We start from the raw sequence: 14386 nt of genomic DNA on the forward strand, positions 1-14386 counted from the left end.
ATGCAAGGCGCCAACTGCTCATAAGGAGCCATTTGGGATTCAGTATCTTGCTCAGGGATACTTCGACATGTAGCTGGGGGAACCGGGATTTGAACCAGTGACCTTCCGATCACTAGACGCTCTACCTCCAGAGCTACAGCCGCCCCTTGACAGAGGCATGGGGCGGTCCACTGCCCCCCCCCCATGCCTGACCACAGATGACATATGATATCTACCCATTCACACACATTCATACACTGATGCCAGAGGCTGCCATGCAAGGCGCCAACTGCTCATCAGTAGCAATTTGGTTTTCAGTATGTTGCTCAAGGATACTTCGAAATGTAGCTGGGGGAGCCGGGATTCGAACCAGTGACCTTCCGATCACTAGACGCTCTACCTCCTGAGCTACAGCCGGGGGGGACATGTTACCTCCACACAGAAAGACAAAGTATGGGGAGCTCGTGGTTTCTCCCCATTTTATGTCCGCAAGATATATGTGTGCTGCTGTGGGAGGTAACGGCGATCCACTGCCCCCCCCATGCCTGACCACAGATGACATATGATATCTACCCATTCACACACATTCATACACTGATGCCAGAGGCTGCCATGCAAGGCGCCAACTGCTCATCAGGAGCAATTTGGTTTTCAGTATGTTGCTCAAGGATACTTCGAAATGTAGCTGGGGGAGCCGGGATTCGAACCAGTGACCTTCCGATCACTAGACGCTCTACCTCCTGAGCTACAGCCGGGGGGGACATGTTACCTCCACACAGAAAGACAAAGTATGGGGAGCTCGTGGTTTCTCCCCATTTTATGTCCGCAAGATATATGTGTGCTGCTGTGGGAGGTAACGGTGATCCACTGCCCCCCCCATGCCTGACCACAGATGACATATGATATCTACCCATTCACACACATTCATACACTGATGGCAGAGGCTGCCATGCAAGGCGCCAACTGCTCATCAGGAGCAATTTGGTTTTCAGTATGTTGCTCAAGGATACTTCGAAATGTAGCTGGGGGAGCCGGGATTCGAACCAGTGACCTTCCGATCACTAGACGCTCTACCTCCTGAGCTACAGCCGGGGGGGACATGTTACCTCCACACAGAAAGACAAAGTATGGGGAGCTCGTGGTTTCTCCCCATTTTATGTCCGCAAGATATATGTGTGCTGCTGTGGGAGGTAACGGCGATCCACTGCCCCCCCCATGCCTGACCACAGATGACATATGATGTCTACCCATTCACACACATTCATACACTGATGCCGGAGACTGCCATGCAAGGCGCCAACTGCTCATCAGGAGCAGTTTGGGATTCAGTATCTTGCTCAAGGATACTTCGAAATGTAGCTGGGGGAGCCGGGATTCGAACCAGTGACCTTCCGATCACTAGACGCTGTACCTCCAGAGCTACAGCCGCCCCTTGAGAGAGGCATGGGGGGGACATGTTACCTCCACACAGAAAGACAAAGTATGGGGAGCTCGTGGTTTCTCCCCATTTTATGTCCGCAAGATATATGTGTGCTGCTGTGGGAGGTAACGGCGATCCACTGCCCCCCCCCCATGCCTGACCACAGATGACATATGATATCTACCCATTCACACACATTCATACACTGATGGCAGAGGCTGCCATGCAAGGCGCCAACTGCTCATCAGGAGCAATTTGGTTTTCAGTATGTTGCTCAAGGATACTTCGAAATGTAGCTGGGGGAGCCGGGATTCGAACCAGTGACCTTCCGATCACTAGACGCTCTACCTCCTGAGCTACAGCCGGGGGGGACATGTTACCTCCACACAGAAAGACAAAGTATGTGGAGCTCGTGGTTTCTCCCCATTTTATGTCCGCAAGATATATGTGTGCTGCTGTGGGAGGTAACGGCGATCCACTGCCCCCCCCATGCCTGACCACAGATGACATATGATATCTACCCATTCACACACATTCATACACTGATGGCAGAGGCTGCCATGCAAGGCGCCAACTGCTCATCAGGAGCAATTTGGTTTTCAGTATGTTGCTCAAGGATACTTCGAAATGTAGCTGGGGGAGCCGGGATTCGAACCAGTGACCTTCCGATCACTAGACGCTCTACCTCCTGAGCTACAGCCGGGGGGGACATGTTACCTCCACACAGAAAGACAAAGTATGGGGAGCTCGTGGTTTCTCCCCATTTTATGTCCGCAAGATATATGTGTGCTGCTGTGGGAGGTAACGGCGATCCACTGCCCCCCCCATGCCTGACCACAGATGACATATGATATCTACCCATTCACACACATTCATACACTGATGGCAGAGGCTGCCATGCAAGGAGCCAACTGCTCATCAGGAGCAATTTGGTTTTCAGTATGTTGCTCAAGGATACTTCGACATGTAGCTGGGGGAGCCGGGATTCGAACCAGTGACCTTCCGATCACTAGACGCTCTACCTCCTGAGCTACAGCCGGGGGGGACATGTTACCTCCACACAGAAAGACAAAGTATGGGGAGCTCGTGGTTTCTCCCCATTTTATGTCCGCAAGATATATGTGTGCTGCTGTGGGAGGTAACGGCGATCCACTGCCCCCCCATGCCTGACCACAGATGACATATGATATCTACCCATTCACACACATTCATACACTGATGCCAGAGACTGCCATGCAAGGCACCAACTGCTCATCAGGAGCAATTTGGGATTCAGTATGTTGCTCAAGGATACTTCGAAATGTAGCTGGGGGAGCCGGGATTCGAACCAGTGACCTTCCGATCACTAGACGCTGTACCTCCAGAGCTACAGCCGCCCCTTGAGAGAGGCATGGGGGGGACATGTTACCTCCACACAGAAAGACAAAGTATGGGGAGCACGTGGTTTCTCCCCATTTTATGTCCGCAAGATATATGTGTGCTGCTGTGGGAGGTAACGGCGATCCACTGCCCCCCCCATGCCTGACCACAGATGACATATGATATCTACCCATTCACACACATTCATACACTGATGCCGGAGACTGCCATGCAAGGCGCCAACTGCTCATCAGGAGCAATTTGGGATTCAGTATCTTGTTCAAGGATACTTCGAAATGTAGCTGGGGGAGCCGGGATTCGAACCAGTGACCTTCCGATCACTAGACGCTGTACCTCCAGAGCTACAGCCGCCCCTTGAGAGAGGCATGGGGGGGACATGTTACCTCCACACAGAAAGACAAAGTATGGGGAGCTTCCGATCACTAGATGACCCGCTCTACCTCCTGAGCTACAGAGCATCAGCCTGCTGTCTCACAGTGATGACTTAAGTTTCATACCTTTGGCTGATCTCTTGTTGTGAAGCCCTGATCTTGTCCAGTTCTTCATGGAGAAGCTTGTTCTTGTCTTTGTTTTTTGCTTTTTGTGCTGCTCTTTTGTCGCTTCCAGCTCTTGTAGAAGTCTCTGATGAGACACGTCTCTGTACTGCTGGCTGTAGAACTCCATTTGGCTGGTATAATCTGTCTCAGAAAAATGCTGTTGTCTCTGATGAACAGATATTATCTGTATCAGATGTCTTCCTCTTGAAGCTTTTCTATCGTTTTCACGGCTGGGTCAGTGGTTGAAGAAGACTCAGACGGAAGAAATGTTGAAGACCTTATACAGACTGCTAGGTTCTATTTGGCTTTGATTCTTTAGGCTTCCATTCTTTTGCTTTGATTTCTTTTTCACACACACACACACACACACACACACACACACAGTTGTACTCAAATAGTTTTTGAAAACAAACATCTGCTATGAATTTTTGGACTTCGGCCCTCTGAGCGGAATTTCAGCATTTTTGTGATTCCTTGTATACATGGGCGTAACCACTATATACTTTGGGGGGGACGTGTCTATTTCACATTTGGACCACCCCCAATATCTATACGACGGTTACGTTTTAGCTGTGAGAGGAGCGACCAGGATCCCTGCCTCTCCTGTACACAGAAACAGGATGTAATTAGTTTAGTAGACACATGAGCCCTTCCTCTGTATATACACCCACTGCGTATACAACAGACTTCGTGACTCTTTTTTACATACATTACAGTTTTAATTTAGAAAAGTAAAAAGTACAGTGCTTGTAAGAACGTTGGTAATCAACAATTGTCCAATTGTGCCCATAAGTTATAGCAAAATGATAGTGTCTTTGCTGGGAGTTAAAAATCACCCGAGACTGTCAATCACAATTGATTCCATCAATATTTGAATGAAGAAATGTAAATATTTCCAAGCACTAATACAAACTTCTGTATTAGACTGGATGACTTTCATGTTGAAGGACTTGTCATGCGATACACTTACCTATTTGTGCTTGTATGCATCTCCCAGAGTCTGTTCGGACTGGCTCATATGTTTGTGGATCATATCTCAGGAGCTGAGAGGGCATGGAAAGCTGAAAGAGAGGACATGACAATAGCTGTTACTTGATGAGCCACAGCTTTAGCATTTAGCATTTGTCTAACAAGGTTATATTACCATTGATACCATTAGTACATAAAACTACCAGATTATTGTTAAAAACAGTGGTGCATGAAGATGCAACGGCCAGTGGCTCCTCCAAATTATGCTACATTTTTGTTTTTTTGAACATAATTTTTTCCACTCTTTTGCTGAAACAGGAACTGCTTATGGCAGAAAAACTGTTAACTATTGGAGAAGAAAGCAGATGTTTTGGATCAAGAGCAGCAGACTTTGAGACCATCATGGCCCATGGTGTCTTTCGACCATCCAACCTGACCGTTTGGACCAGCCCAGAGAGGAAGAGAGTAAGAATAAGAGTCATGCTAATCCAGCTTGGTTTAAAGTGAAACTCTCGCCAAAAAGCAAACCGAGGCTTTATTTATGATTGGGTATGAGTCAAACCTTCACGTACAAGCACACTCATGACCAAAGAGGCACTTTTAAGATTTACCGTAGTTTCGTTTTGGGGCAAGCTCATTTTGAACGGGAGTACATAGGGCATACCACGACGGCATCAAAATGTCTATTTTTAGACCACTAAGAAGGCTCCACACATCATGAAACTTTACTGGTAGCATCACCAGGGTCTCTACTCATGACACGAGCAGTAAGAACATTGTTTGTGTACACAAAGTGTGTGAAAAAGACGGTTTTGAACTACTTACGCTTAGCTACTGGGACTCCGGCGCGCCGCCGCCATTCCAGGCAAAAAGTGTCGATCTCCGAGTGCGGCCATCATGACGGAGAGTAACGGTGGGACGCTCCTCGGGCTTATTTCCAGATGAATTCGCGGATAATTCGTTGTTCTGTCGTTAGTCAAAAGCAACACTGACGTCCATGTTGTTGCTTTTGAGGAGCGTCCCACCGTTACTCTCCGTCATGATGGCCGCACTCGGAGATCGACACTTTTTGCCTGGAATGGCGGCGGTGCGCCGGAGTCCCAGTAGCTAAGCGTAAGTAGTTCAAAACCGTCTTTTTCACACACTTTGTGTACACAAACAATGTTCTTACTGCTCGTGTCATGAGTAGAGACCCTGGTGATGCTACCAGTAAAGTTTCATGATGTGTGGAGCCTTCTTAGTGGTCTAAAAATAGACATTTTGATGCCGTCGTGGTATGCCCTATGTACTCCCGTTCAAAATGAGCTTGCCCCAAAACGAAACTACGGTAAATCTTAAAAGTGCCTCTTTGGTCATGAGTGTGCTTGTACGTGAAGGTTTGACTCATACCCAATCATAAATAAAGCCTCGGTTGCTTTTTGGCGAGAGTTTCACTTTAAGGCTGCTCCTGGCTGATGTCTGGTCACAGGAAAAGGAAATGGACACAATGGGACTCAGGCTGACACGTGAAATCAGAGGCTGTTGTGCCCACAGAGACCTGTCTCTACCACAAAATCTCAGATCAAGCTGTTGCAATTGATGGGGGGACTGTGATCTGAGCCGACAGAGCACAGGACTACAGCTGGGAGAGGAGAGGTGGACTAACAGCGATGCTTGGTGCTCACACGCAGTCAGAGTTGATGGATACTGTTTCCCAGGTGTCAAACTTTTGACATAGAGATGTCGACCATGTTATCATCACCATCATATTGCTCCTGTTTACTTATAGTACACCCTAATGCAGATTCAAAAGATGCACTATGTGTTGCATAATTGTTTATAAATAACTGTATATATGTTCTGTAAATTGTGTACCATGAAGGAGTTTACAAACTAAATAAGTAAATAAATAACATTCTTAGAGATTTCTATGCTAACTTATAGTCTTCAGGAAAAAAAATATTCAAGAGGACATCCACTCATTTCTTAACAGCATTAATTTACCGCAAATCAGCAAGGAACAAATCGACTTGATTGACTCACCAATAACAGAGGCCAAACCTTACACTCCCCTCAAGCTCATCCCCAACAACAAAGCACCCTCTGGTCAATTTTAGCTCCACTATTTAACAGACTTTTAACTGAAATAAAACAAAAATTCAAGAACGCCAGCAAATATGAACACAGCCACAATCTCACTGCTTCTAAAACCCAACAATGATCCGACGCTACAGTACCATCTAGTTACAGCCCAATTTCTCGACTCAATGTGGACATAAAATCAACAGTAAAACACTCGCTCACAGAATAGAAAAAAATAATTTCATGCATAATCCACCCAGACCAAACCGGCTTTACCAAAGGTTCACATTCATTCAGTAACAAACGCAGACTTTTTAATTGACTATACATCACTACAGCAAACAGCAACCATCATCATCTCACTAGATGCAGGAAAAGCCTGGAAATCATTAATCAACTGGGTTAAAATTCTATACACTGCACCTTCAGCCACTGTAATCACCAATGGACTTAAATCACAACGCTTCACATTGCACAGGGGGACTAGGCAAGGATGCCCACTTTCTCCCTTTCTCTCCACCATTTTCATCGAACCACTAGCTGCAGCCATTCGTCAGAACACCCACATCAAAGGAATCCAGACACCAACCACACATCATAAAATTAGTCTTTATGCGGATGACATATTGCTCTTCCTTTAAAACCCTCACTTATCACTCACTTAGTTTAAATAAAACTATCAAAGTCATTTAAACATACTCCAACATCGCTAATTACTCCATACACTGGCATAAATCCTCTATTCTTCCACTGCATAGTAACAGGCTGTAGTAACATGGGCAGAAAAGCAACCGTTAAAATGACAATACTTCCTAAAATAAATCACTCAGATCACCAAATTCTATTGGAAAAACAAAATACCAAGAATCAAACAAACAAATCTACAAAAAACAAAAATTAATCATTATTCCCTGGGGAATCAACTTCAATACACATTCAAATGGATCCACTCCCACCAATCAGAAAACATTTAATTAGATATCGAACCAACAGTTTGCAATAACATTTTGATCTCAGACTTACCAATTCTCAGCCAACCTATCAGCTACCCTGACAACCTGGTGGAATTCTACAAAGTCACAAACTCTACTTTGGCATCTTCTAAATTCACCCCCATCTGGAACAACCCTGACATTCTAATCAACAAGAAACCAGTTCATTTCCACACTTGGTCATAGAAAGGAATCACAGACTTTCAACACATCTTGCAGAATAATACACTGGTTTCCTTCCACCACTAGGTCCAGGAATATGGCATTGGGAGCTACAATTTCTGGAATACTTGTAAATGAAATCATTGATCAGCCACCAACTTAGATCTACCCCACCATCTACCTTACATTATTATTTAAATACTATAGTAATACATGTTATCTATTAACTAACTTATATACCTATTTAATATGGCTGTCAAAGTTAATGATGTAGTTGATAATAATGCGTTAACGCAAAGTCCACTTGACGGCGTTTATTATTTGGACATGTGATTAATGCACACACGTTATGACCCTCGGCCCACTCCATAGTTTGGGTAATCAGGAAGCGATGCAGCAGTACCGTTGTGGATGGCAGCAGAAACAAACCTCCTTGAGCAGAAATGGCTAAAGAAAAGGGTCTTTTGAATGACAAGTTCGGCTTCAAAGCCCTGCCAGATGGTTCTCTCCACAAGAACAAAGTTATTTGTACAACAAAGTATCATATTTTATAAGATGTTCATATGTTTTGTATGAGTAAATGTGCTTGGTTACAGCTCACCAATGGACAATGATATTGCATAACACAATACTCAGATGACTTCAGTATGGAGGTAGCTTGGGTAAACTAAGGCAGTAGGCCTCCACCCCTCTATCTCTCTATCCTATCCTATCAATCCCTCACTACACTGCTGGCTCTCAGCGTCACACTCCTAATGGTCAGGTTGGGTTACACACACCTGCAAGTGATACAAGCTCATAAATTATTAGGGAACTTGCAAGTTGTAGTGAGCATGTGCATCGAGCCGGGTTGCCTGGCAGGTGAAGCAGTCAGTGTGGATGGAGCAGTCAGTGTGGATGGAGCGACACAGCCAGGATGGACATCTCTGTTCTGCCCAACAACAACCACCCGGAGAAGTTCCTCCAGCTGGACGTTGGGATGCTGCCGGCCACACATGGCATGTTTCAGGTCGGGGCAGTGATATCCAGTCAGAGACATTGGCAGAACAGGGTCTACTCTCAGGTATGGACTGTCACAGCCCCTCTCTGTGTGCTCATCTCTGTTTGCTTTTGTGTCAGTGTTACTCAAACTTTGACATGGATTGAATTTAGTTCCTTAAATGTTATTCCACATTATACACAAACCCAAATACATTATTGATGAAGTGCATTTATTCTGCATGAGTGATCTCAGCAGAGATCATCCTCACATCCGTGGATATAGTGTCTTGAAACAGGAGAACAGGACAGTGCATTATTCAGAGTTGATCAGTCAGAATTAATCATATCCAGGGGACAGGAGTGTGCTCCAATATTTGATCCACAATCCAAACTATATGTGAACACGAAAATGACAACAGAAGGAGGGCTGACCTCAGAGCTGTTTGTGAAGTAAAATGAAATCAAGTAAAGTGAAAAAAAGTTTACATGGTCCAAAATCTCAAAGCTTTTCCTCAGTGGCTTTACCATCTCTACAACATACCACACCATATAGACCCTGGTTATTTCAGTAATTGGAAACTGGTTGAAGGGGCACTATGTAGTTTTGTTTGAAGCTAGAAAGGTGGCAGGGCCAAATTGTGTTGTCCTTTAAGGTCAGTTTGTTTATTTAGTTTATTCAGTCATGAAAACAAAGAGAGTTGAAGCCAATGAAGATCTTTGTCTTCTCATTAACATTTCTTCAACAAAGACTACAGTGCTCCTTTAAAGTACAATATTAAAAGAGCAGATTTGTAAGATATGGCCTGAATTTTAGCTATAAACATTCAAAAATGAACTGAATGTGAAGAAACAACATGTTATGTTGAAGGCTGTCCGAGCCTAATTGCCTTGTTGACACAACATAAAACTCACTTCATTCAAAAATAAACAAAATCAACTTATTATTATTTATATATATTATATTTAGATGTATAATTATGCCTTCAACTAAGGTCACTCACAGCTAGGGATGTCTCCACTGAGCCACAACATCCTGGATAATCACCAGTATCTGAAGCTGGTTATCAACTGACCGCTAACTCTGGGTTTATTATCCAGCTGCCAGTGTGTTCAGTTGAAAAAAGGTATAATCTTCATCACAACAATATCATTAAAACCATTTATGAAGTGCCTAAAATGATATGAGATCAAATGGTGCTACCTACTGGGATATTTGATAATTGCAACTAAAAAAGTGATATTCATCAGGGGATTAACATAACCACACCACTAGAGCAGAATTAGCAGATGTAGAGACTAGAAATAATTATTTTCATGATAGTACGAGGCTAAAGCTATAGTAAGAGTGGGACCGATCACATACATCTTAAGATATGTTAGAGTGAGCATATGTGTTTCTATGTTCTGATGATTAGCACACTGGAAGGAGCTACTTTTTCTTAAAACTAGGGCACAGATGCAGTAGCAATGTGCAATCATTACTTACGATTAGGTTCTTATGGTCAGAGAAAACTGAGAAAAGGCCCTTAGGCTTCCCCATTGCTCTAAAGGTGGGAAATCCTTCGATAACCACAATGCACTGCACGTTGATACAGTTTATTTGACCAAAATGTTGCATCTATAATCACTGAAGCTAATTAACAGTGTATGGATGTTGTTTTGTCATAAAAGCTTTTTATTTGCAGTACCATCATAAAGTCTCCCCATGTTGTTCTTAGCAGCAGTGAGTGTAAGAGTGTAAACACATCAGCTGTCAGGAATCCTGTTGAAATGGAAGAAACTTAGCACAAATAAAATGCAGATATAATCGTCCTTCTAAGCAGAGGACTTTTGATTGAAGCACCTTGAATATTGTATCTCCAGCATCTTCTCTGTCTTTTTTGAAGAGTGTGTGAGAATTCAGATCTACTGTATGTCTCGTTGTCTCTACAGAGGGACGGGAGGGTAACGACTGACAGCAGGTCTCCTCCGTCCCCAGAGGGCACTCCTGTGGCGTTTGTGGACAGATACCTGGAGAAACACATCACTCCTGTCACTCTGAAATCCAACATTAAAAGGAACCCTCTGTACATGGCCATGAGACAGACAGATGTGGTGGACACCAAGTCCAAGCCTTCCTGGACTGTCAAGGAGTACGACACACAAATAGTCCACGGTAACCTTGCAGATTATTTAAAGGTAATTTGTGAGAGAGTAAGAAGAGAGTAATCTGTGGCTGACCGACAGGATGAATGGGTGCAAAGACAGACAGCTGGATGAGTGAAGGGATACAGTGGGCTGGTTTCAGGGGCTTGCTCAACAACGTGATGACATAATTAACTTTGAAATATATAAAGTAGAAGAAGAAGTGAAGGTACCAGAGAGTGCTGAAAGAGAGTTTGCTCACACTTTTTTTAATAGTTCAGCTGTGGAGAGTTACAGAGAGTATTTGTGACATTTGCAGATCTTAGGCCTTGTGGATCTGTTATTTATGGTCACAATAATGGTGTAGTGAAAAACAGCCCTAGATCAAAATGTTTTCTTTCTTTCACAGAGAGCCGAAGTCACGCGCTTTCCAGTTTCCCTCATGGGACCTTATTTTGGAAAACATTTTTACAGTGGTCAATGGAAAGAGACAAACGATTTTTAAATATAATTAAATATTCTCACAAGTTTTAATAGCCTGTTACAGTCTAGTCTTCTGACTTGAGCCTGTCATTGGTCATCTGTTCCCCCCTTCCTTCAGCTATCTGTGTGTGCTGTTTTCAAAACGCTCATCGCTACATGAAACAACAGCAACAACCAAAAAGCTATCAGCCTACAAGCTCAAACTGGCAAGTTACTCCGACACTAGCTTATATGATAACAGCACAAATGTCAACAAGCGGCAGCTGTTATCTTGTCTTTTGCAGGGGTTTAGCTGTGTTAATCCCAGGGCCAGCCTCCCCACATGAAAAACAAGTTTCGCCCAACACTATTTAGCAGGGGCACCATCGCTGCATCCTGCGTTAAACACCGCCCAAGATGACTATGATTGGTTTAAAGATATGTGAACAAGCCAGAGGGTTTTTCGGCCATAGTGGGCCAAAGTCACGGCCCTTCCAGTGAACTTCATGAGACTTTATTTCAGAAAAACTGAAGCACGGCAGTGAATGGTAGGAGACAAACAATGTTTTGATCCCGTTTGAGTCATATATGATGTTTATCAATTTCTGCTAAAGATAATTTTCCAAGTCAATAAAGTCTCAGTTGGCAACAGAATAAAGGTGAAAATCACAATAAACCTGCTCATATTGACAACTGCAGTTATGTGAAAGGAGAGTTGGTCAGTTCTGTGAGCTGCTGATATACAGGAGCAGCTCTACAAGGTTTAAGTTAGAGGGTTTTGGTGAGCGTTCAACGAGACAACATCACTAACGAGACTGTTGGCTGCGTGGTCTTTATAATGACGTATTTTCAGTCTGATATTTCATTAGTTTGATGACAAACTGAGACTTTATTGACATGGAAAATTATCTTTTAATTTGACAAACATCATATATGTGATACATGACACAATTGAATCGAAATCGGATCAAAAAAAATGATTTGTCTCTCTCCACTGACCAATGTCATTTTTTTTTTACGAAATAAGGTCCAATGGGTTCCAGCAGAAGGGGCGTGACTTTGGCTCTCAGTACAAGAGTGAGAACTGGAGCAGACAGAGGTCTGACTGTGCAAAACTCGTAACAGTCTGACAGAGAATCCAAGACATTCTGATAGTTAAATGAGTCAAAATGCGTAGGCATAGTCGCTAAGCGTGTAATGTGTCAGACTGCCTACATCTACTTTGGACTTTCTTAGCAAGTAAGCTGGACAGTCACTGTTTTTTAAAATTTTTTATTTGTACTCGACCTTTGTCGAGACAACTTTAGACAACTTTCAGTCATCATGTTGTAAATAAAACCAACTGACAAATATCTAAGTAATTAAAAAATAAAACCTTTTACCACATACCATATGGGGCTATGGAATAAATGTGCCAGTTATGAGTGAAGCTGGGTGGTGCTGAATCAAATTTGAAAGAAAGCTGTTGGTGGTGGAAGGTCATTATAAAAAAAATAGTGCTATGATAATCCAGTCAGTTATTTCAGGCCCTACACATAACCCAGACCATATCTATTCACCTGGCAGCCTGTGGGCCAAATGGGGACAATGGACAACTTTCCCCTGTGATATAACATGTTACGTACCGCGTAAGCAACATGGCTACTGCTAACAGCCTGGCTACTGTCCAGAGCTAAAAACATCTGTTTGCCCTAGAAACCCTGATCTCAGTGCTATGAATAAGCAGAATAAAACACCTGGTTGTATTATTAACTGGGCAGGTTTTGTTACTTACTGATCTAGTAGAAAGCCAGACAACACCGGCACTCTCAGTTGAGCGAATGTTCGTCCGTTCACTCTTGTTTTACCTCGGTTTCTATCACTCTCCCTTTCACCTTCTTTGCCTCCTCCATCAGTGGGCTTCTTCTATCTTTCGCACTGTAGAGTTTCCACAGTTATTCCAGATGTTGCACTGTTACCTGGGATAGTGACCGGGGAAAACAAAGCCTCCTTCTGTTTTAATTGCATAGTGGCAGAGTCGTTTTCTTTGTGCCGTAATTCAACCTCCATTTTTCTGTAAAAAATCCCGCCTGGTCAGCAGGCCACAATGCATAGTGAAAGCAAGGTTTATAGGGAACCAATGTGTATGTGGGTGGTTTGATTTTTCTACAGTCATTACACTGTGCAATCACTTTTCACTATGATAAGTGAAGTTAAGCAAAAAAGTTGTTTCTTGCCAGTTTAACATCCTCATTCTGGCCCTTTGATCAGTGTTTAGTAGATAATAAGACCATTCATAAGTATAGAAGTACTGTAGATTAAACAGCGAAAATGTGTTAAAAAATTAAATTGTATTGTTTTAACACATTCAGATTCAAAGCTTAACAGGTAAGACACAGGGAACGTAAAAGTCTGGTCAAATCGGGTCCTCCTGAGAAAAAGTCTTTGAATAGGCCTGACCTCGACCAATCCCTGCTCTGGATACAGCCTCGTCATTATCATATAAGCAACAACAGAAAAAAGGGAATGTAGACTTCATTATATTGAAAAGATTGGGGGGTTTGGTCAGTTTACTCATAGTTATATATGACTGTTACAGTTGATTACAATGCCGTTGACTAAAAGCTGTGTGCATAGGTATTAATGACAACAAGATTCTTATTTGGGCTTTTTTGTTCATGGTGATATTTCATAGTTAAGTTTATTTTTATTTTCTTTGTAGGAGGAAGAGAAGACTCCTAAAGATCTGGACTTCTGGCTTGAGGATCTCTACACGCCAGGATTTGACTCTTTACTGAAGAAGAAAGAAGCAGAACACAAACGAAAGAGACTTTGTAAAACTCTTTCTTTAGTCATTTTGTCCCTTTGTGCAGTTCTCATTGTTATCATAGTACCAGTGGTGGTTTTACAGAAGAAAAACTGATGATAAGGACATCATCATTGCATGGTACAACTTTAAGGACCTAATGTCTTCTACGATGTGTTCATATATTGTTCTGTTCCTTTTTATTTTGACTAAGAACTAGAACTAAAAAACTAGCTGGGCTCAACAGTCACAGTGAACATGTTCTGGCCTCCCACTCTCTGGAGACCACCAACATCCACAGTGACATTTATGGTAACCTGGCAAGTAGTTGCTGAAATATCTGGCTCCACACCAAATGTTGGAACACATGGATGACCAGTGGAGAAATAAGACTGCAGTTGAGGTAATATATAATATTACATAATAATATAATATCTCCATATTTTCAGGTTATATTGCAATAACATACAGTATATCTCAATACTTTACAATCTCCTCCAATGCACTTCATACATGTTCCGACTCTGCAAAATCA

The 14386-nt window shown here is 43.0% G+C and overlaps 2 protein-coding genes across 2 annotated transcripts in view; one reads left to right on the forward strand and one right to left on the reverse strand.

The window, feature by feature from the left end:
* ajm1 (apical junction component 1 homolog) overlaps positions 1–8380 on the reverse strand; it is a 54208-nt gene extending 45828 nt beyond the window's left edge. Inside the window, exons 1-2 of the mRNA XM_084339685.1 lie at positions 7369–8380; positions 4286–4376 (exon numbers count right to left, since the gene is read on the reverse strand). The gene's annotated coding sequence lies outside the window, so the exon portion shown is untranslated. The remainder of the gene's footprint in view (positions 1–4285; positions 4377–7368) is intronic.
* Positions 8381–8400: 20 nt separating this feature from the next.
* Positions 8401–14248, forward strand: minar2 (membrane integral NOTCH2 associated receptor 2). The gene is made up of 3 exons (XM_084339686.1): positions 8401–8562; positions 10413–10658; positions 13768–14248. Exons 1-3 carry the CDS (start codon positions 8416–8418, stop codon positions 13966–13968), a joined length of 594 nt encoding a protein of 197 aa, XP_084195812.1. The 5' UTR covers positions 8401–8415; the 3' UTR covers positions 13969–14248.
* Positions 14249–14386: the final 138 nt, after the last annotated feature.

The sequence above is a fragment of the Pagrus pagrus genome (genome assembly GCF_965226575.1).
Source record: "Pagrus pagrus genome assembly, chromosome: 19".
Taxonomy (NCBI): Eukaryota; Metazoa; Chordata; class Actinopteri; order Spariformes; family Sparidae; genus Pagrus; species Pagrus pagrus.